Source organism: Rosa rugosa, chromosome 2, assembly GCF_958449725.1.
Source record: "Rosa rugosa chromosome 2, drRosRugo1.1, whole genome shotgun sequence".
Classification (NCBI taxonomy): Eukaryota; Viridiplantae; Streptophyta; class Magnoliopsida; order Rosales; family Rosaceae; genus Rosa; species Rosa rugosa.
In genome coordinates this window covers 23,634,831-23,656,251 of record NC_084821.1, presented here as the reverse complement: position 1 = coordinate 23,656,251, position 21,421 = coordinate 23,634,831, and the positions used below count along the sequence as shown (strand labels likewise).

The following is a 21,421-nucleotide window of genomic DNA, read 5'->3' as shown; positions in this document are numbered from 1 at the left end:
TTCCTATAAGTGATTAATTTTGGGTCTATTGCTACTTTTAATTTTTTTGAGTCGTAACTTAATTTTAATTTTAATTGTAGTTAATTTCATTTGATTATTTGTTTTTATATTTCTTATAGCTTTAAATTATAGAATAAGCTATAATATATTTATATCTATTGTCTTGTTGGTCTTTTGATGTATACATTCAGTCTACATTAAATTTGGGTATAATAATTTTGTTTAGATAATTTTTATATATGTACGATTACAGTTGAAAAAAAAAACAAAAGTTCATTAGAAATTAGGATTAAATCAACAATATTAACAAGGTAAACTTGAGTAGACCGAAGAAACAAAAAATCCTAAAACTATGGCTATGCTTCTGCCTCTCGTAAGAGAGTTTTCTCCTCCATTTCTCTTCTTGGCTGGTGGAGGTAGGATATCTACGATCTGGCAGGATGGGTTATCCTCCTTGTGTGATCTAAATTGTGGTGGTGAAGGCGGGGTTGTCCGACGATATTTTCCTAATTTCCTTTCTTAAGCCCCGGATGTTGGCCATGGGGATGATCTGGTGCCTAACCAGAACGGGATATGTGGAAGCGGGTTCGTGGTTGAAGTGGATGGTCGGCGGTGGGATGGTCTACGACGGTGGCTGGTGAATGGGAAAGGATGCTAGGGTTTCCTTGTGTTGGGCTGTACTGGGCCAGTCTCTACTGGACTTTGACTGCCCATCTGATGTGGTTTTGGAAGTTTTGGGTCTCTTTGGCCCATATTAGTGCTTAAATGTTATAGGTCGCAAAATCTAGTGCTCGGTTGTAACTGTTATTTAAACCTCTTCTGAGTTTCTAGGTTTTGTTAGAATAAAGGTGCGTAAATCTCCTTAAAAGGTGGGTGTACCCGAGAGTGTGAGGTTCTGTTTTTTAGAATAGGTCTTTTGTATGTCCTAAAGGACGGCTCCTTCTGTCGGCCCCTCAGGGGTGTGTCGTTTTTTGTACTGCTTGCTGAATTATAAATTAACTAACCTCCTTCGATTCAAAAAAAAAAAAAAAAAAAAAAACAATATTAACAAGGTTAAAATTAACTGAAACCAAGCCGAACCAAATTGGTTTATCGAATAACCGAAATAGTTGGTTAAACGAATTGTGGTGCGGTTTCAATTAGCAACGAAAAACCGAACCGATGAAACAGAGTCCATGTTTTACCGCCAGAACCAAGTTTGAAAGCACAGAGATTCTCAAAACCATTCACTTTAATCTGGCAATCATTGAAACATAAACAAAAAGGGCAATCTTTATTTGTAAGCAATGAGTAACTTTTACCGTCTGTGCCTAGAACCTAAACATTAGCCTCAGATACCAATCAAAGTTTCAAACTGACATCAAATCATCATTAGACCATCCATCATTGAGTGGAGAGGCATATTTAAGTTTGGTACTATGGCTATTCATAGGAATATAGTAAAAAGGGCTCCATGGTATTTTGTCACCATTAACATATTTTGAGAGTTCTTGCACCTACCTTCCCTGTTAATATATTCTTAATAAGAATATCTTTTGCAAATGACTTGAGATTCTTAAAACAAAAACTTCCCTCCACTAAACAAATGCTTATTTGTCTGATTCTTCAAAGCCAAGCCTGCTTGGTTGGATTTCATTTCATGAACGTGACTATAATACAGATTCAAAGTCTGGACATGTTTGATCTTTTATTCCTGTCGGAAACTTAAGATCAACTGACCAAACGTAAGCCAATCAATTTTCAAACACACCACTGATATTTTCCACTATTCCAGACTAACAAGTTACAACTTGATTCTTGACGATGTACATGTATAAACTCACTGTCAAACTAACTAAAAACTCAAGTACAACATTTCTTTTCTCTATGGGAAACTAGGTGTATCTCCTTATACCAAATATCAACCCTAGGATGTGGAGCACATATTCTGAGTTCAACCTTTGGTGGGATTGGCAGCATTCCATGTAACAAATATATATATTTACTTGTTTTCTATTTCTTCATTTTTATGATTTCAACAGTTCTTCCTGCCAATCCCTACTCAAAAAGAATTTCTCTCAGTACTTGAACAAAATCCAACCGTAAAAGAACAATCTTCTATGGTATGAAATAAGTCATACCGTCCTCCATCCAGACACTGCCGATACAATTCTGGTTGGTTCACAGAAATATGAAGGAAGCTCAAAACATTCAAAAGATCTCGATGATGATGTCAATTTTGGAATTTCCCTTCCTTTTTCAGATATTTTCTGAGGACCAACCAGAACCTCTAGCATGGCAGTGTTCCATTTTCTTTGTACTATCTCTCAAAAGTCAAAACAATGAAAAACTTTTCTTGTGTCTAGAATGGCAGGAAAAACGTGCCTGCTCAACTGATGCTCTTGGGGAGGGCCCGGTACTTCCAATGGTCACTGGTTTATCATCTGAAGGTCGTGAAAGAAGATTGCACCCAATTCTCCTGGCAACCACACGAGGCGAACTGAGGGAACTATGTGATTTGGACACCTTTTTCATCTCTTGCTTTATTTTACTAAATTCTTGTTCGAGCTCTCCAACTCTAGATCTCATCTTGTCCATATCCACCTTTAAAACCCGGTTCTCACGCACCATAGTCACCCACCCATCCCTCTGTATAATCTGGCCAGCCATCTCAGCTTGGACATTAACAGGACCTGTAGGGGCACTTTCTGTTTCCAAGACATTCAGATGACCAGCTAGAGCAGTTCTCAAATGCATCTGCTCAAAGAACAGGACTTGAAGAACAACTCTAAGCGGCAACCTTTCATTTTGGGATGCATGGGCACATGCATCAATAGAGAGTTTCTGGAAGTCAATGATGTTGCAAAGTTCTTCCTTCTCCTTATCTGTGAGCCAAGGATGCGCCTGAAAAAAGAAAATCAGAATTTATATTACATCAAAAAGTTTTTGATATGGAAAGAGCAGCTTTTATTTAAAGATGTGGTCAAGTAAAATCAAACCTTGAAGTATATATCAAGTGACCGATACAGCCCATCATGCAAAGTTCTTGAAGAATCTGGAAGAGCCTCTGCAAGAGAGCGTATCTTTCCAGGCTTTAGAGCAACATCTGAAGCAACCTCCGCAATGTAGCTATCTATCAGCTTTGCCACTAACCTTAATGGTCCCGATGATGGAGATGTTTCCAGTTCAACTGATGCTGGAGAAAATGGTGTAACCTTCGATTCTGATGACATGAAATGTTGGATTATCCGTTGAACAGTGTCAATATCATACAATGTCTCAGCATCTGAATATGTAGGAATCAGAAGACCATCTAAAGTTGCAAATTCCAGTTGCCTGCCTATTCTCTTCTCTAAAGAGTCCTTGCAGGTTTGACTGGCTCCCAATATTAATGCAACACGAAGAAGTCCAAGCAAAAACCGGCAAAATGATTTACCTTTCTTTTGGGGAAGAAGTTTCTCAATGCTTTCTAAAACTACCCTTTGATCTAGGGCAATGGGTGTAAAACTAAAACTTGTAACTGTCCTGGGTATACCCTGTTGTCCACCCTGCCATCTGCCCAGGCCAGGTAGGTATTTTCTGGTATAGTGCATTACAGCACCTAGAATGTTTTCGGGTCTTATACCCTTCGTTTCCATTGCCTTGATGAGTCTCTCAAACAAACTCACACTGAGGTATGAGATGTCTTCAAACCACCAATCAGACTCGGAGCTTCGAATCCTTGCTCCAGTATTAATTCCATTCCATAGGATGCTTCCACCAGGACTCTGTAAGCTACCATACATCATCATGGGCCACCCAAATAAACTAGGATCAGTACAAACCATCACCGATAAAGCATTTACACATTTGTTTATTATGTGAAGTTTTTCTGCCCTTTGGAGAACAGGCTCAGAACTTTGAAGAGCCAAGATACAGTCTTTCCAGTTGTGAAGTATATTCTTATAGAAAAAACTCTCCGACTTTGAGAGTAAGTTTTCTTCTCCAAACTCATCTATCATTTCAAGGTAGTCCGCTGCACAGTACACCATTACTATGTTTCTTGAAGTCAATTCCACCCGCATACCATAGCAGAATTTAGCTGCGATCAGGAACATGTCAGGGCCACCAGGGAATTCCTCAAGAACTGTAGTGAGAATCTTCTCATGTTTCCTTTCGGACTCTTCATATAAACGTGCTATCTTCCCACATTTTGATATGAGAGGAAACTGGACAGTGACGAATTGTGATAAGTGATAATTCTTACTCAAAGTTCATGGTAAGAAATACGATATTCCATTACAAAACTATTCTTAAGGGTGGAAGACGACAACAACAAAACTTCAGAATATAAAAAAGTCACAAGTAAGGTAACAAATAGCTGAAAACACATAATAGATGAGTCTTATCAAAATGAAGCTATCGCAAGACATGTACGACATATTCTATTCTTCAATTTCCAGAGAGAAAAAAACAAATAGATAAATCAAATCAACTTTGCATGCTACATATTAACAAGACAAAAATTGGGGCTGAACAGCTAAAATCCAGCCTTAAAGAAATTGCTCTGCTGTAACAACGGCATCTATTGAAAGCTTTAATATAAAAGTTATCTACCTATATATTGCACATATGCAGCAAAGAAAGGAAAAACAAGAAGCTGAAGAAAAATTCTACCATGATCTAATAAACCAGTCAAACACTTATGGGAATAAGGTTTGCGATTGTTATCAACTTCTATCCATATTCAATCCCATAATTCCATAACCACCAGAGCAATTGTAAGTACATACCTTATGAAGATGGAAGCTTACACCATCCACCACAACAGTAATATCACTCGGCAATCCGGCTTTGCAAAACCTTGTAAGAAACAGAAAAAATGACTACATCAATACCATAATCTCTTCAACTCATATAATCCCACGATAGAATCAGTCATCAATTCTAACAAGAAAATGGTTTAATTGAGATTGAATGATAGAGATCATCAATTCAACTCTTAACTGGGCCTCCGGCCTTTTAAGTCTCATAAATTCAACAACCCCATAAATAAGACTCGAAACAAATCCCAAAAACAGAAGAATTACTCCGAGAATCAAAGCATTAAAAAAAGAAAAAGAAAAAAAAAAGGGATTTGAGAGAGAGAGAGAGAGATTACCAGTCATTGCCTTCTCTGAAAAACTCAGAAACCTTCCTAGCAGGAGGCATAGCTGAAGAGAGGAGCTAGCTTGAGTGGGTTCTAACAAAGCAGGTCCATTTGGGTGGAGAAGAGAGACCCAAAGACGATTTCTTTAACCAAAAGTAAAGGTGGGGAAGAAAGGAAGGAAGGAACTGTAAGTAGGAATCCAAGTCCAACAGAGTCAAATAAACAAAGAGTGGGCCTTTACAGCTATGACACCCCGCTCTCCTCTCTTCCCTCCATCAAAGGACAAAAAAACCCCAACCCCAACCCCAACCCCACGTCACCACTCACCACCAAAACCAAACCAAACCCAACTCAAATTCCTATAAATCAAACCCACAAAAGTGTGCACAGATCACGACGCAGAAAACGACCCCCAAAGTGTGTGCGAGCCAATTAGCAAATTCATATCGAAAAATAAGCGCCAGAAGAAGAAGAGTAGGCCGGCGTGTGAGGGAACAATGACATGGGATGGAAGCAAAGGGGGAATGAGTGGTGTTGCGGTGTTGCGGTGTTGCCGGCCGAGAAGGGAAAGGAGTTTTGGGTGTTATAATGAGGATTTGGTTTTGTCTCGGGCTTTTTGTCTGAACAATCATTTTCTTTTTTTTCTTCTTCCGAGACGCGTGGGGGGGGTGGATTGGGATGAGAGCTTCGGAAGTCAAGTACAGTTTTTTTCTGGGAGTTTCGTCAGCTCCGGTGTGGGTCCACTCGGAAGACACACCAGAAGAATGGTTTGGTTTAATTTTGGGGTCGGTCTGACATCATTCTTTATGGTTTGGATTTAATTTGAATTATATTCCTCTCATGGTTGTTTGGAGGGCTTTGGACTGTATTGAATATAGGAGTTCAATTGTCATTTTCACTTATTATTATTTTTTTTTTTAATTCTGTGCTTTGGATGCAAAATCTTTGGAGGTTGGAACTACTTTGGTCTGATCACTCTGATGTTGGTTAAACTTTAGGGTTAAGTCGTTTGGCTGATTTGATACCTCCCATCATATTTTCGTTGAAGTTAAATGACGATGCGGACATTATTGTTTTCTAGATAATGGTTGATCATCAAAACAATAATAGTAGTATTACAAAGTGTTTTAGAAAGATTGTAACCGTCATTTGTTAAACCGACTATGTTGGTGCTAGAAAACTCTAACAAGTTCCTTATGGGAATTGGTGACAATGAGCCTCCCTTGAATATAGAAAGTATTGGAGGTTTAACAAAAGATCATGACATGCACGGTCTCCATTGATCTCCTCACATAAATGTTGGATTCAAAGAATCATCAAGTTCGCCCAGAATTTTATGGTTTTACCAAATTTTATTTTCAACTATGAAATGAAACGGAATTGAATGCTCTCACTAAAAGAATTTTGGTCCAATACCAAACAAAATCCTACAGTTACAACTATTCACGAGCTAAGGAAAGATGATATAACCAACTCAAACTTCTCGAAGACTCGAAGTAAATGAAATTCATCGAACTCTGCAAATTCACCAGAGCTCTAATAAAGCTCCAATAAATTGAGGTATATTTCATATACGCGCCCCTCACCTGTACCTCATGATTCTCATACTGCTAGGTAGTCACACTTCTGAGTCTTAATTAGAATGCAATATTCATTAATAGGAATTAAGACATTAAGTAATTGACTGACAGGATTATATTATCATACATTATCAGTAATATAGTGGTTGTGATATAATATTTATTTGGTTAGATAAGTCATAATGGATACAATAAACATTACCATGCCAAAATGATAGCTCTGTTAATTTGATAAAGTTTTCTGTACCTATTTCTCACCTACAACGACACATGCATATACAAGATACTAATTAACTTCGGATCGAGGTCTAGTGTGGTTGGTGGTGCTGTTTTCGAGCAAATGTTGTGGTTTTTGGGCGAAGGATGTGGGTGGAGCATTAGTGTAGGCTTCCCATTTTGGTGTGGTTTCCAGTTATGGTTTGAATTTGGGATTGGTTCAGTTTCGAATATAGATCAAGGATGTGGGTCGTTTTCAGATTCGGGTCTGGGATATGGATCTTTGTAGTTCTTGTTCTTTAATGGCCATGAATTCATATAGCCAAGTTGTCTTGTCCATGTAGGATTGTGGAGTACCTTACTCCATAAGTCCATATAGCCGGAAATGTGGTGGTGATTACGTGGAATAAACTCTCGGAATTTCACAATTCCATATACATATTAGTTAGCTCTAGCGGTCGCGGATAGTCAACTGGCTTATGTTATCTAACCTAACAAGGGGATTTTGTTTACCAACCTTTGGACACCATATTAGTGTATGTTTATAATTTATTGATTCCTCTAGTGCGTGGATTGCAGGTTTGATGAAGAGGCTCCCTAGTGTTACCCACACGAGAAGTGTTCCGGTTCCTGAATAGAGGAAGTGTCGGCATTTGCTAGAAGCTTTCATTCATGAATAGAGGAAGTGTTCTGGTTCCTATTATTGTTAGGGCTGTCAATTCCTACATGACCCGATAACACGATTCAAAATAAAGCGGGTTGAACTCGTACGATTAAAAAGCGGGTCGGTCAACCCGCCATAACCTATTTAATAAATGGGTCGGCCATGAGTCAACCCGCTAACACGAAGTGAACCCATATAACCCGATTATGCTATATTTTTTCTTGAAATTTTGGACGTTAGGAGGGATTTGATCATAGGATTAGACAATTTGAAATATTTTGGTTTATAATTATTGGATTTAATTATTTATGAATTATATAAAATTATTTATATTCTTCATCTTGTGGGTTTTAGAATTCATCCAACTGAACTTGTTTTACACAAATAAAACCACATTTTTACATAACGTTATGAGAATATCCCAAAGTATATAATAATATCTAACGATGATTATAGCCACAAGGATTAGTTGTAGAACATGTTTGATTCAATCAAATTCATATCATGAACATTATATATCGTTACAACGTAAATCAGTATTCTATTAACCAATAGTCCTCTGATCATATCAATTGAAGAAGCAAACGGTTTGAAACTTTGTATATTCCATATAATGTTTTGCTAATTATTCATCTCGAATTTTACATTTAAAATCGTTTGTATATCTGAACTTCTAATCTTATCTAATCCATCAATTTCTTCATGAATAGTAAAAGTGACAAGCCCGCTCAAATTAATTTTCGCAACGCTCCACCGGGACGAACGTCTACTAGAAGCTCTCTAGTCTAGTGTTCAATCTTGAGCACTAAACTTTGAGGCACCAAAGCTTCGGGTTATAGGGATAAAGAGCTGCAATGAATTTCTATGCTACATACTGTACGTTGAGCCTCCCAGTTCGAGTACCATGTCTCAGGAAGCACAGTGTAGAACATGAAATATTGAGCTCAAAGTCTTAGGGCCTTAGATTTAGCATTCGGCCTTTGGGTCTCTGTTACTATGTAAACTCGTTTCTCTTCCACTACGACTTTCTCCTTATCTAATTTTAGAGATTGCAGTCATGAATCTTGCTCAACCATCCAAGCTAAGTTCAATAAAAAAAAAATAAAAAAAGACACAGTACTTTTATGTGTGTATTTATACGAAAGCTAGTTCTGCCTCTGAAGCCAGAGCCTGGAGGTCAGATGCAGAGGCATGCAATAGATTCGATCTAATATAGCAGTTGTAAATAATCAACCGTCTAGCACCCGTGGCCTAATGGATAAGGCGTCTGACTTCTAATCAGGCGATTGTGGGTTCGAGTCCCACCGGGTGTGCATCATTTTTTATTTTTTATTTTTTGGTTTCATTTATCGACGAGAAAAAGGAAAACCTTTTTCTTTGGTATGTCCAGATTAATCTTAAGGTGTCAGGTAAAACCCCAGATTATATATTGCAACTTGCAAGATTCAAATCGCATCAAATCAACACGGCCGATGAAGCACCAATCATCAGTTTTGATGCCTGATGAGTGATGACAGGAAACTTCAATGCTTGTTATTATACGTGCATAATTTTTTTTTTTTTTTTTTTTTGAGTACAATTGGGGCAAAAGCCCAAACAAAACAAACACTAACCAGCAGAATGTCATCAGGCAAAGCTTCAGTTACTACAGTAGGAGACCTGTGAAACACACTTTCTTTTGCAATAAACTTCTAGTAATGGAACGTGAATAATATTCCATGCCCATTCAATTAGAGCTAAAACTCTTCTTGCTCATGGAACAAATAGAGAGTAATCCTTTTTACCTCTAAAAGAGAGCAAAAGATCAACATATCCTTGAAAATAATAAATGCATTAACAAGGAAAAACAAGAGCTGAAAGGGTTATAGAAAATAATACAATGCCCGAAGACAAAGATAGAGGAATGGCATGCAAACCCCCAAAGAAACAGAAACAGCTTCAATTGTATAATGGCCTGTAGTCCTCAGCATGTCGTGGTAAAAGCTCTGGTGACAAATTACAGTAACTCAATATAGTTCTCTAATGAAATCTAGATATACTGCAAATATATTCCAAGCACAAATTGTGGAGCTCTACCATGAACGATTAACTAACGACATCTGTAAGACGAAAAAATGTACTATATATTCGAATCAAACATAAAGATACATCTTAAGACTTCTTTAAAAAGAATTTGAACACCGGCCAAACAACAGCACACCTAAGCAAGAATACTTGATTGGCACCAAAACCCATGTTTATTTAGTTTGTAGAAGCTGGTTGGGATATGGCCTTCTTAATAGCCTCGGCATAAGTCCTGTGCTGATAGGTCAGGGTTGATTCAAGCAAGTCCCATAGTGAAGTCTTTGGATTCCAGCCTGTCATAGATAGCACATTAAAAAGTCAGAAACGCTCTTAGTCAGATCAATTAGAGTAAAATTAAGGTGGAGGAAATATGCAAGACAATTACCAAGCTGCCTGTTGATGATAGTCATGTCTGGAATTCTCTTGTCACTATCATCATATCCCACTCCATAGAACTCCTTAGAGCTGACATCAATAGTTGGTTGCTCGAGTTTTGGCTCACCACTTACCTTTGCATAAACCTGCAATGTGCAAGAACATTGATCATCAATCCAATAAAATCAATGCAGGACTGCTACTGCAGCTTGATTTTCTAACAAGTAAAATAATCACCTCAGTCATCATTTCACCAAGCTGCCTAACTGTGACTTCATTGTTGGGGTTGCCCACATTGAAAATGTGACCATTGGCCCTAGCAGAATTTTCCTGTGGAAAAGTTCACACTTCTGAGCAACGTCTTTTGCATGCCAAATATTAATATGGAAGATAAGATTCAAAACTTACAATCATCAACATAACGGCATCAATAGCATCCTTTATATAAACAAAAGTTCTTTGGGATTCGCCACCATCTACAAGCTTGAGTGGTTCACGACGAAGAAGATTCTGCAACAGAAGAAAGCAGGATTTGATCACAACAAAGATACCAAATAAATAACATTGCTCAGGTACCAAGTAAGTAGGTACATACATTACTAAAGCATGCTAGAACTCTTGGAACACCCTCACTTGGGCCATCAATCCCAGGAATGAAATCCATCCTAGGTCCAATCCAGTTAAAGGGTCTCACAATGGTAAACTCAAGACCATTTTCTGCGCCCTCAGCTGTAAACAACAAAAAAATGAATCAGCCCTATATAACATAGACCTCATAGAATGAGAGGTAAAAAAAAAAACAAAGGGATGACTAACCATATATCAGCCTCTCAATCAATTGCTTTGCACATGCATATGACCATCTCTGCTTCTCAATAGACCCAAAGATGCAAGGGGAATCATCTTCTTTAAGCAGATAATAAGCAGGATCCTAAGAAAAATGGCAAGGAAGAAGTTAAATTTTTCAGTTAAAGAAATAATTACTTGTATATGCTTACCTGTTGTTAAAACTGGCATTTCTCCTATTTACTTTATGAAATAAAAAGGAAGACAAGTAATGAAAAACTGAAGGCAAATGGAACTCATGCGTTCATATATAACCTATTCTCCCCTCCTTTTGACGTTTTATATTTTCCAATGAACACCTCTATGTCATCCATAGACCAATTAACCCCAAAGTTGCTTTACATTAATTTGAAGATATATCAATGCATGTTAACCTAGCCATACTAAAATGAAAGGAAAACTGGACAGGTAAAAGGAAGAAAAAGGTTATATAATCTACAGATCAACTAACTTTATTTTGTTACAGGAACAGCGTTTCCTTGTTTTTCTTTTTGCATCATAACGCAAGGACAAAAAAGTTCCACTTCTGAAAAAATATTATATTCACAATTCCCAATCTTATAAGAAAAGCATAAACCTTGAGAAAAATGTGTACTTCACATGTGCAATAGATCAATATATTTCAGCAGAACAGCGTATGAGGTTATTCTTAACAATGCTTTGGATCTACAAGTTTCAGCATATGCTTAAGCATTACAGTAAAAAATGCCATCCCACCGAAAGAAATATGATGGATCTCCAAAACTGAATTTTGCAATCAATCAGTTGAAATTAAGCAAAATGACACATTTTAACACTGATTAAACGTCAATAAGTTGAGAGATCTGAATCGTACCAAAAACAAAATTATGATGCAAAATGAAACAAGCATATAAAGAAAAGAGAAAGAAAGGGAGAGGCTACCTGACGAAGAGGGCTATCTTTAGGAAGAAAGCTTCCAATGGTCTTCCCATACACTTCACAAGTCGAAAAGTGAATCAAGCGCTTGTTGTTTTCAGAACAGTACTTCACCTAACGAAATCATCCACAATAATTAAAACGCATCAAATCTCACATCAACTTCAATCAATTCCCAAATTTCACAACCAAAATCTCAATTTTCAAGAAATGTAGAGCAGCGAACGCACCACAGGCAAGGCATCGATGAAGTTACTGTAGATAGTGTCCAGCGGGCGCGTGTTGTAGTCCGCCGGAGTACAGATCGCGGCGAGATTGATGGTCTGCAACAAAATCCGAGCCGTCAAAAAACAAAGCAGCAAGAGAAAAACTAGAGTGAGAAAGAAGAAGAAGAAGAAGAAGAATGAGGTACCAGATCTGAGGTCTTGATGAGGCCTTCGAGGCGCGAGTCGTGCTTGATGTTGAGGCGGTGGAACTGGATGCGATCGGACCAAGGATGACCGTCCGATGGCTCCAGCAGGTGCTTGATCTTGTCATTGTACACGTCCAGGGCTAGAACCTTGTGCGGCGTCTCCGCCATCAGCTTCTCGCAGAGGTGGGACCCAATGAACCCTCCGGCTCCGATCATGCATATCGTCATCGGCTTTATCGGCTTGCCGTCCAGATCTACTCTCGCCGCCGCCGACGCCATTCTCTCTCTCTCTCTCTCTCTCTCTCCCTTTCTCTCTACGACGGCGTTTTGATTCTTAATGCAATGGCGGATTGGGGTGAAAAGAAATGAGGTGGAGATTTTTTGGGTTCCGAAGTGAAAGAGGAGGAGGAAGAATATGGAAGAGAAAAAGAGGGGTCAGAATTTATTTAAAGGGAGTGTGAAATGAGGATTGGGAGGGAGAGAGACAGTGGGCCGAGACGCTGTCCTTGCGTTTAAGGTACTCGCGCTTGGATTCGACAGCGTTCAGGGTACTGGTTTTCTATTCTAGGCTTGCGGACAGTGGATTAGCATTTGCGTAATTTTTAAGTACATTTGGATCTAGGATTTTTTTTTGTTTTTAATAATAATGGGTGTTGGATCAATAAGGAATTAGAAGCCTTTTCAAAAAAAAAAAAAAGGAATTAGAAGCTTGGATTGACAGAGGACTAGAGCTGGATTTGCATATGGCCAAATTGGCAAATGGCAATCATGCATGTTTAAAATTCTTTTTAGTGTTTGTTTTTTTTTTATGAAAATGTCTATTTATCTAAATTTCAACTACTTTAACTCCATTACCCCAACATCTTATAAGAAAATGGGGTTAATTCAATGTTTATTACTTTATTTTAGTAAACACTCAATTTGGATGACTAAAAATTGTTTCTTAAATTCTACTTTCCTTCAATAGTCATTAAATTTTGGCTTATCTTGTATGGTAATGTAAATTTTTTTTTTTTTTTTTTGAAGTTCTTTAACATTAGTGGTTTTTTTTTTAATAATATTTTTATCAAAAGCACGTAAATGAGAATATTTGGAAGTACATGAATTTCAAACTCTGAGAGCATTTATATCCCAACATTGTAGAGTTTGTTATTTTGGTTATTGCATGATGGGATTATTCTTATTTTATGAAATTATTTGATACAACTTTAATCCGAAGAGAATGGTAGAAATGATCGTGGCAATGATAGGCAGTGGTGGTGTGACTGATGGAGGCAATGACGTACACCTGTGGTGGGATCGTTTGAGTAATGGAAGTAGCATGAATGCTATTGGTGATCATAACGTTGGTAGGGATTGTGGTAAGGAAATTAAGATAAAGTCGTCATTCATGATTGTGAATGATGTAAAAAAATATTTATGATACTTAAAAACTAATTTGTGCATGGTATAGTTCCATTATATTTTTTGTCTATTAAAATTTTGAGCGACGTAATATATATAAGCGGGGTTGAATTCCTTGTAGAATTTTGTTCTTATTGAACATGAATGCAACTCCATATATAACTTCGTCATTGCCAGTATTTATAAGATGAAGCCTACTATAATAGACTAATCGCCACTCTGTACTGGATTTCGTAGATATGTGGATGTCGTGATAGTCGTGTATCCTTCATTGAATCTTTTTCACGAATCGAAATCTTATGACGAATAAATTTCGAGTACGTGTTGATGTATGTATTCTAATATCTCATAAAGTTTTATTAGATTACTGTTGAAATCCGTTCATTTGATATTATTAAAGCAACGTAATCACTTTCATTTAGTGTTTTCTATTTATGGTAGTCAGCGAGTTGCTTTCATAAATTATATTTTCAAAATTTTCAGCCAAAGCATTTGAAGTAAGCAGAGAGAGAAAGAGAGAGAGATTACTGTTTAGATTTTAGAGTGACAAACCTCAAATGAGTGGCTTTCCAATGAGCTGTCTCTCTTTCATACTCACGTGGGTCATATTTTGTATTCAATTGAAATTTGAAAACCCACTTGCTTACGCCAAGTTTTGAACGCGCTTTGCCATGCTCTCACCCGCCAAACGCTCTCTCTGTTTTCTTTATTCTCGTTTGTTACATTTGTTCTGCTGTCCACAATCTTTTATTACCACTTTCTTTTTTGGGTTATATTTTTGTTCTTTTGGGTGAATTTTATTTTACGAATCACGATGATATCTTCTCTTCGGTGAAATAAATTATTTTTTGGTAATTAAGAAGTCTTGAATTCAGATCCACGACTACCGATTGTTATATAAATTATAAAAAATATAATTCTTCTCAATGTGTTTCGAATAAAAAATTTACTAGCATTTAATTTGATCATGTTATTAAGTAGGCTGTCATTCCTCATACTTCTAAATTGGGTCATGTGTATGATGACATCACAGAGAGGTTAAATTTAAGGGTCCTTGACCAAAAGCCCCAAAATGAACTAAAGTTATCCCACTTACCCCAACAACATATTTTTATTCTCACTAACCCAAATTAGAGTATAATGACCGGTCTACCCTCAACCTAATTAAATAACTACATCAATGCCACACTCTCTCATCTCTCGATCACACACACTCTCTCTCTCTCTTTCTCTCTCTCTCTCTCTCTCTCTCTCACGATCTGGCCACATCCCCGTCGGCGTGGTCGCCGGTCGTCGGAAACGAAGACAACAGTGAGATCGTGGAGAAGTTCAAAACGGACCTTCAAATTTCGCCAACGAAGAAGGGGAGGATGTGAGTGATGGTCGAGATCGACCTCCTCGGCGGTCCAGAACGACCTTACCGGCGAAGAAGGTTTCCGATCCCCTTGGGTCCTTGCCCTCCGGTTTCTCTCTCCCTCTCTCTCTCTCTCTGCCATGAAAGCTCTGTCGCTCTCTCCTCGTCGAACTCAGTCCCGGTGCCATCTGGTTTCTCCCTCTCTCTCTCCAATCTCCAGTTCCGGCGGAGGAGCACTCTGCCTTCTTCCTCTTGCTGCTCCAGCAATGAGCTCGACGACGTCTCCGGCTGAAGACGCTGCTTCTGGTCAGCTCGTCAGCTGGCCGCTTCTGGATCTGGACCAAGACGCTGAACGACATCTCCGGCTGAAGACGACGTCTGGTCTTGAGTCTCACGGTTGAACTCCGATAGGGTGCCCAGATCTTTTCTCTTTCTCCGATAGAGCTAATGACATCAACATTAAGATCCAACATGTCTGCTACTCTGGTTGTCTTCGAAACCCAGAACCAAGTTGTAAAGACCAGTTTCAAGGATTGGAGGAAGAAAGATGAGGTAGCAAAAATGGCAAGAGAAACTGGTTCAAGAAAGTGAAGGCTTCATTCTCGAAAAAAAAAAAGGTGAAGGCTAAACAGAGAGATATGTGAAGGAAAGAGGGCAGAAGGCCCAGAAGGAAAGAAAAAAGAAAAAAAATTAGTGGATAACAAACGTGTATTGCCCCTCAATAGAAGTCTGATAAAAGACTATTGGGGGGTAATACATGTCTATTGGGGGGCAATAGACGTTTTAAATTGATGTAATCTCTCATTTTTTTTCTTTAATTAAATTTTTATTTGTGTAATTTTAGGAAGATTAATTCTCATTTCGGTAATCAAAACGTCTATTAGGGGGCAATAGACATCTATTGGGGGGCAATACATGGCTAATAAACGTCTATTGGGGGGGCAATAGACGTCTATTAGGGGGCAATAGACTATTGGGGCAATGACGTCTATTGGAGGGCAATAGACGTCTATTGCCCCTCTATTGGAGGGCAATAGATGTCTATTGGGCCAGTAAATCTTTCCGGTGGGCGGCGGCCGGTGACCGGATTCCGGCGGCCGGTGACGGGCTCCGGCGAAGTCTCCTATGGTTTCTCTCTCTTCTATTCTCTCTCTCTCTCTCTCTCTCTCTCTCTCTCTCTCTCTCTCTCTCTCTATCTAAGTAAATAAGGGGTGAGGGGTAAAATGGTATTAAAAAAAAATTAAAAACAAAAAAAAAATCTTAATGGGGTATTAGGGAAGACTCCCTTAGAGTGTATTGGGTAAGAGAGAATTAAAAAAACTCAATGGGGTTAGTGGGAAAAAAATCCCTAGAAATGGGGTAAATGGACAAAAACCCTTAATCCCATATTCTATACTTAGGCATGTTTATCGTCAAGTCAATTGTGTGACTCACTCTTTAGCTTCTTTTACTTCTATGTCTAGATCTTCTTTAGTTTAAGAAAACATTCGCCTAAAGTTTTGTAATTTCGCTTAAGTCTTGAATAAGGAGCTGACAATTTCTCCTAAAAAAAAAATTAATCATGTTATTATGAAAGTTTACTTTCAACTACATGAATTGGTTCTTTTTTAATAAGGAGATAGATAGTGAGTTTCTAGGGTGAGGCAGACACTTCATTGTCAAACTTGCTTATTAAATTGTCTGCTTTTGATGAGCTAATATTGCCTATTTCTTCATTTTTCTTCGTCTTTTCTTTTCTGAATCAACTGCTTATCTATGCTTATTGGTCATTTAGTTCACTTTGTGAATGAAAAGATTAAATTATAACTTACAAGGAAAATTTCAATTAGTCCAATGCAAGCATGAAAAGTGATTTTGATTAGCACGGAGCACACTTTAACCTACTACAAATCTAACTTAACTCCAACCTAGTTACTTTTTTTTTTATCGAGATCACACGGTATCTTCAAAAGCTTCCTAGTCCCAGAGACTAATCCGTGAGAGGGGGTCACTAAATAAAAAATATTTAACTATAATATTTGGGAAGGAGCATTTAAAAATAATTGACCTTACATACATGCCCTGTAATGAACTCAACAAATGAAAATTGATAAAAGAGTAAGACATTGTATGTTTTCTTTTCATTATTTCATTTTTTTTTGTGTTTGATTTTTGTTATTCTTCTATTTTTATATATTTTTTGAATTAAATTCTTCTAAAGATTAGGTGGGTAGTTTTTCATGCCAATATAATTTTTCTCTTCAAAACAAACGTGTTCATAACAACAATGAAGAGATTAAAATTACTATTCTTAGAAGCAATGACGAGGATCTGCATGTATGAAGTGATTATACCAGAAAGAAAAAAAAAAATTCATCTAAATAATGAAAATAAGAATGAATAAATATTTGGAACAACTCATAGCAAAAACATGTCCTTTGTCCAGAAGCAGGAGAATTATTCAAAACAAACAAGTCAGTCAAAATCATTAAAAAATAAGAAGAAAATGAACCACATATTGGAAGTAGTGGTGACATGACTGACATCTGTACTATTTAGTGACTAGTTGTGGATAGTAGCACCGACAATCTCAGCAAGTTCCACACACGCAGGTCTCAAGCGCGTGTGATGTGTGTGGATGTAGGGGCTTTGTTAGCTTCCGGATCTACGCGGAGTTTTGCGGATTCACAGCACGGCGCAGCGAACAATTTTATTATTATACTGATATTCATAAATTATTTTCATTCGATAACAATTCAGTATAATTTTTTTAGTCAGTTATTGATTAAATAAATGTTATTGAAGTTGATTATCAAAATCTCTATACCTAAGAGTTCCACAAAATCTCTTACATTACTCTTATTTCGATGATGATAGCTGCTTTGTAAAAGCAATTAAAAAGTCTTAGAATTAGATGGAGTTATAAAAAAAAAAAAAAAAAAACTCAGCCACTCAGGATTGAAGCAGTTTGCGTGTGTGTATATATATATATATTTCTTTTTTGAGCATTAAGTAAGGTTTGCGGTTATCGACTACACAATCAATACATGTCAATCCAATTTTATTTAGATTGAATGAAAATTTTAATAATTCAAATAAATTGCATTTTACAACCTACGAACGGCCTTATGTGGTTGCAACTTGCAAGTAGGACTCCAAATACAAGGGAAACAAGAGAAACTTCAGTAAGCTAGCCTCTTGCTTAGCCAATAAGCACCCATTAGAAGACCATGCTGGTTTTGAACCGTGAACGACCACACCTAGCATGAGATAGATGACCATGCAATTTGATCGTCGGCTAGCTAACAGAATCATGAGCTAGCATTGTTAAGCTTGAAACAACCCAATTAAGGAGGAGGAACCCAATGAGGCTTTAGTATTAGGAGTGTTTGGCTCCAGTTTTGTTGTAGCTGGTCAACAGTCTCTTTTCTGCGCGGGCGTGCCAGCACCGTTCGGGTGCGGTCGTCGGGGGTGTCCCTTGACCTGACTTCTATCAAGCGATTGTAGACGAGGAGAGCACCAACCTCGTCGCGGGATTCTTTGTGCCTTGTGGTAAGGACTTTGCTGTAGTTTCTTCTTGTTCACACAATCGATACTCAATATTGTAGATTGAGCAGAGCGACATCACCGAGAAGTGTTGAGATCTTGCTAAAGCGTGACTTTAGCTTGGCTGGGTTGCTAGGGCGTTACCCTTGCTTGGCTGGTTCTGTAACCGTTGTGGTCGCGGCACTACCGTCGGCTCCCGAGGAGACTAGGACCGAAGCACGTTAACAGAGGGTTTGGTGGCACTGAAAGTCGGCTTCCGAGAAGACTAGGACTAGGAGTGTGATCACCGATAAGAGAAAGAGAAGGAGAGGAGTTGCTCTTAGAGAGGTTTGCTCTAGAGAGAACTTAGATCATCTTAGAGATGTTTTGATGTATGAATTGGTGTTTGAATTGGTTGTTGTTTGAATTGGTGAGATGATACTTGTTGTAGCCTCTATATATAGGCTACCAAGCAACACTATTTGGCCTTAAACAACTCATAATGGGTTAGGTTTTAGCACTTAAACATTAATGGAATGTTAGGTTTAAGCACTTAAAACACTAATGAAATGTTAGGTTTAAGCACTTAAACACTAATGGAATGTTAGGTTTAAGCACTTACTGCTCCAATTTTGCTGCAGCTATATCTCCACCAAGAACTCAAAATGGGCCTTCGACCTCTTCACATAAAATGATCCACAATGAGTGTAGATCATTGTGGCAAATTTTCAGAGCTTTCTTCCATGTGGTTGGGCCGGAAACGCTGCTGGACCTCTTACAGGTCCAGTTTTCCAGTTTTGCTTCTGCAGAAAATTGGACTGATTGTTTGAAGGCCTTCCACTCAAAACTAGCTCTGGCACTCTTCATAAGAAATGATCCTTGGGTTGTCTAGAATGGATCTGCAGAGTTTCAGCTCATTTAGAGTTCATTTGGTCAGTCTGCCACCCCTCCTTCCTTGTTTATCTCGGTTTCTCCTAGCCGAAGTAGGAAAATGTGCTAAAGTTGACTTTTCATGCTTCCATAGTAGGCTTTATTTAGCCTCTAAATATATATTTCGAACTTTTCGACAATATATAGCTTGAGCCACTGACATTGGTTCAATTTCTCCAAGACGTGCCTTGTCAGGCCAAAATGCTCATTTTGGGTCCAAACATTGCCCCCCAGACCTTGAAGTCAAAGGTCTTCGTCTTGACTGAAGAGGTCTTGAATCAGCACTGCTTTTATAATGTCGTAGCTCCAAAGCCACTTTTATTGGCTTAACTGAAATTACTCGACTGAAATTACTTGACTGATTCCATATAGGCCTCTAAATAGGCCATAAAGCTCTTGAATGCCACAATCTGAATTGCCTTTGTCATGAACTGACGCTTTCTTTGCCAACTTTATTGCCCCCCATGTATCTGATGTCTGGTATCTTTTGGGCAACCTTACTGAAATGGCCAGGTGGGGGAGGGCGAACAAGAGAGGCAGAATCCATTTTGGCATGAGCTACTCCCACATAGTGGTTTAGGCCCATTTGCACGCACTTCTGGATTCAAGAACCTGTCATGAACGTTGTCCCCTTTCTAGACACCATTTCACATAGGCTATACTTACTAAGATGAGAAATGTCATAAGTGTGAAGACAGTTCAACAAGTGTTAATAAAAGCCGCCCTTAACCTTAAGGGACCTGAATTAGGCACCAATAAGGAGTTTAGGCCAATATTAACAAAAGAGACTTCACTTATTCCGTTATGATTCACAACCCCTTACAACCACTTGCTGGTCTAAATTCTCCATATCAAGAGCTTCAAAGGACTTGTACTCCTGCATATTTTGCGGGCGTCGAATTCCTTCGTATGCACACAGGCCTTAACTCGACATCAAAGTCAAATGGCCTCCAAATATATATTAGAAATTAGGTTCAAGCCACAGCTAGGCCAGACACTACCTTCGCATCTAGCGATGCACAATCTTGAACTCTTTTTGTATTTTCATTTTTCTCTTTTTCTCTTTTTTTATTTATTTATTTATTTATTATTATTTTTATTATTATTATTATTATTATTATTATTATTTTTTTAATGAAAAGAAAACTAGAAACGAAAAATTAACAGAAAATTAAAAGCAAAGAAAGAAAGAAGCTAGCAGCACCATGTTTGGCTAACCTCTAGAAGATCACGGGGGTGGCCATCTATGCTTTTCTCCAAGCTCCGATGTGTCAAATGTTATAGCATGAAAACCCCTCTTGTGAGAGCTTGTAGGAAAGGAACAAAGATACTTCGCATCGAAAACTTGGGAAAAATTTGGCTCGTAGGAAAAGTAATCTTGCCCCCCAAGTATCTTTGTTGGTTGGCGAAACATGATCTTCAATTGCACTTTTGGAGATGAAGATGTTCCAAGATCGGCTTTGTCGCCAACTACCATGTCATAGAACATGGTGTCTTCAGGATTAGCCATAGATTGGCCATTATAGACGACCACTTGCTGGCCACAGAACATGGTGTGACGTGTAGCAGAGTCACAATTAAAATGATCATGAACTTGCTTCTTTTGATCAAAGGGATGATCATGGGCCATATCTTGCCCCCCATGCATCTGATCAGTAGCCACGTATTTGGCTTGATCAGTGGAGAAATAAGATATTTGTTCAGAGACAATTGTATTGTCAGAAGAACAATCTTGTTGATGACCTTTTCCATGCACAGCCTCTGTGTAAGGCTGTGACTCAACAGTGAGACCCTTAGGTTGATTGCCACCTATAGGCAAGTTAGTCTCAGAAACGACCTCTTCGCGAGCAGGTTTTTGACGTTCCAATTCGCCTTGCTGCGAATTAGCCAAGCTGGAACCTTCCTCGCTTAAGGTTGTGAACTCAGATGTGATGTTCGCGACATGTTGAGTGGTCTGTTTGTCACTGCTCAAGAAAGGCTTATGGAATTGTTCTCTAACTTCTCGAGCGTTCTGCTCAATTTGTTGGTCCCAATCGCGAAACCTCTGCTTTGTTTTTGCGATCAAACT

At 38.3% G+C, this 21,421-nt stretch overlaps 2 protein-coding genes and 1 non-coding gene across 3 annotated transcripts; 1 reads left to right on the top strand and 2 right to left on the bottom strand.

The window, feature by feature from the left end:
* Nucleotides 1-1,589: 1,589 nt before the first annotated feature.
* Nucleotides 1,590-5,397, bottom strand: LOC133731767 (BTB/POZ domain-containing protein At3g44820). Its single transcript, XM_062159176.1, has 4 exons — nt 5,120-5,397; nt 4,752-4,821; nt 2,979-4,187; nt 1,590-2,883 (listed from the first exon to the last, which is right to left on the bottom strand). The coding sequence occupies exons 1-4, from the start codon at nt 5,167-5,169 to the stop codon at nt 2,314-2,316; spliced, it is 1,899 nt and encodes a 632-aa protein (XP_062015160.1). The 5' UTR covers nt 5,170-5,397; the 3' UTR covers nt 1,590-2,313.
* A 3,410-nt stretch (nt 5,398-8,807) lies between these two features.
* On the top strand, nt 8,808-8,880 carry TRNAR-UCU (transfer RNA arginine (anticodon UCU)). Its single transcript has one exon. It is a non-coding gene; the product is annotated as a tRNA-Arg (tRNA).
* A 610-nt stretch (nt 8,881-9,490) lies between these two features.
* On the bottom strand, nt 9,491-12,580 carry LOC133731699 (UDP-D-apiose/UDP-D-xylose synthase 2). The gene is made up of 9 exons (XM_062159097.1): nt 12,162-12,580; nt 11,980-12,072; nt 11,756-11,863; nt 10,823-10,937; nt 10,602-10,735; nt 10,415-10,516; nt 10,244-10,336; nt 10,017-10,152; nt 9,491-9,924 (listed from the first exon to the last, which is right to left on the bottom strand). The coding sequence occupies exons 1-9, from the start codon at nt 12,438-12,440 to the stop codon at nt 9,809-9,811; spliced, it is 1,176 nt and encodes a 391-aa protein (XP_062015081.1). The 5' UTR covers nt 12,441-12,580; the 3' UTR covers nt 9,491-9,808.
* Between the last annotated feature and the right edge of the window lie 8,841 nt (nt 12,581-21,421).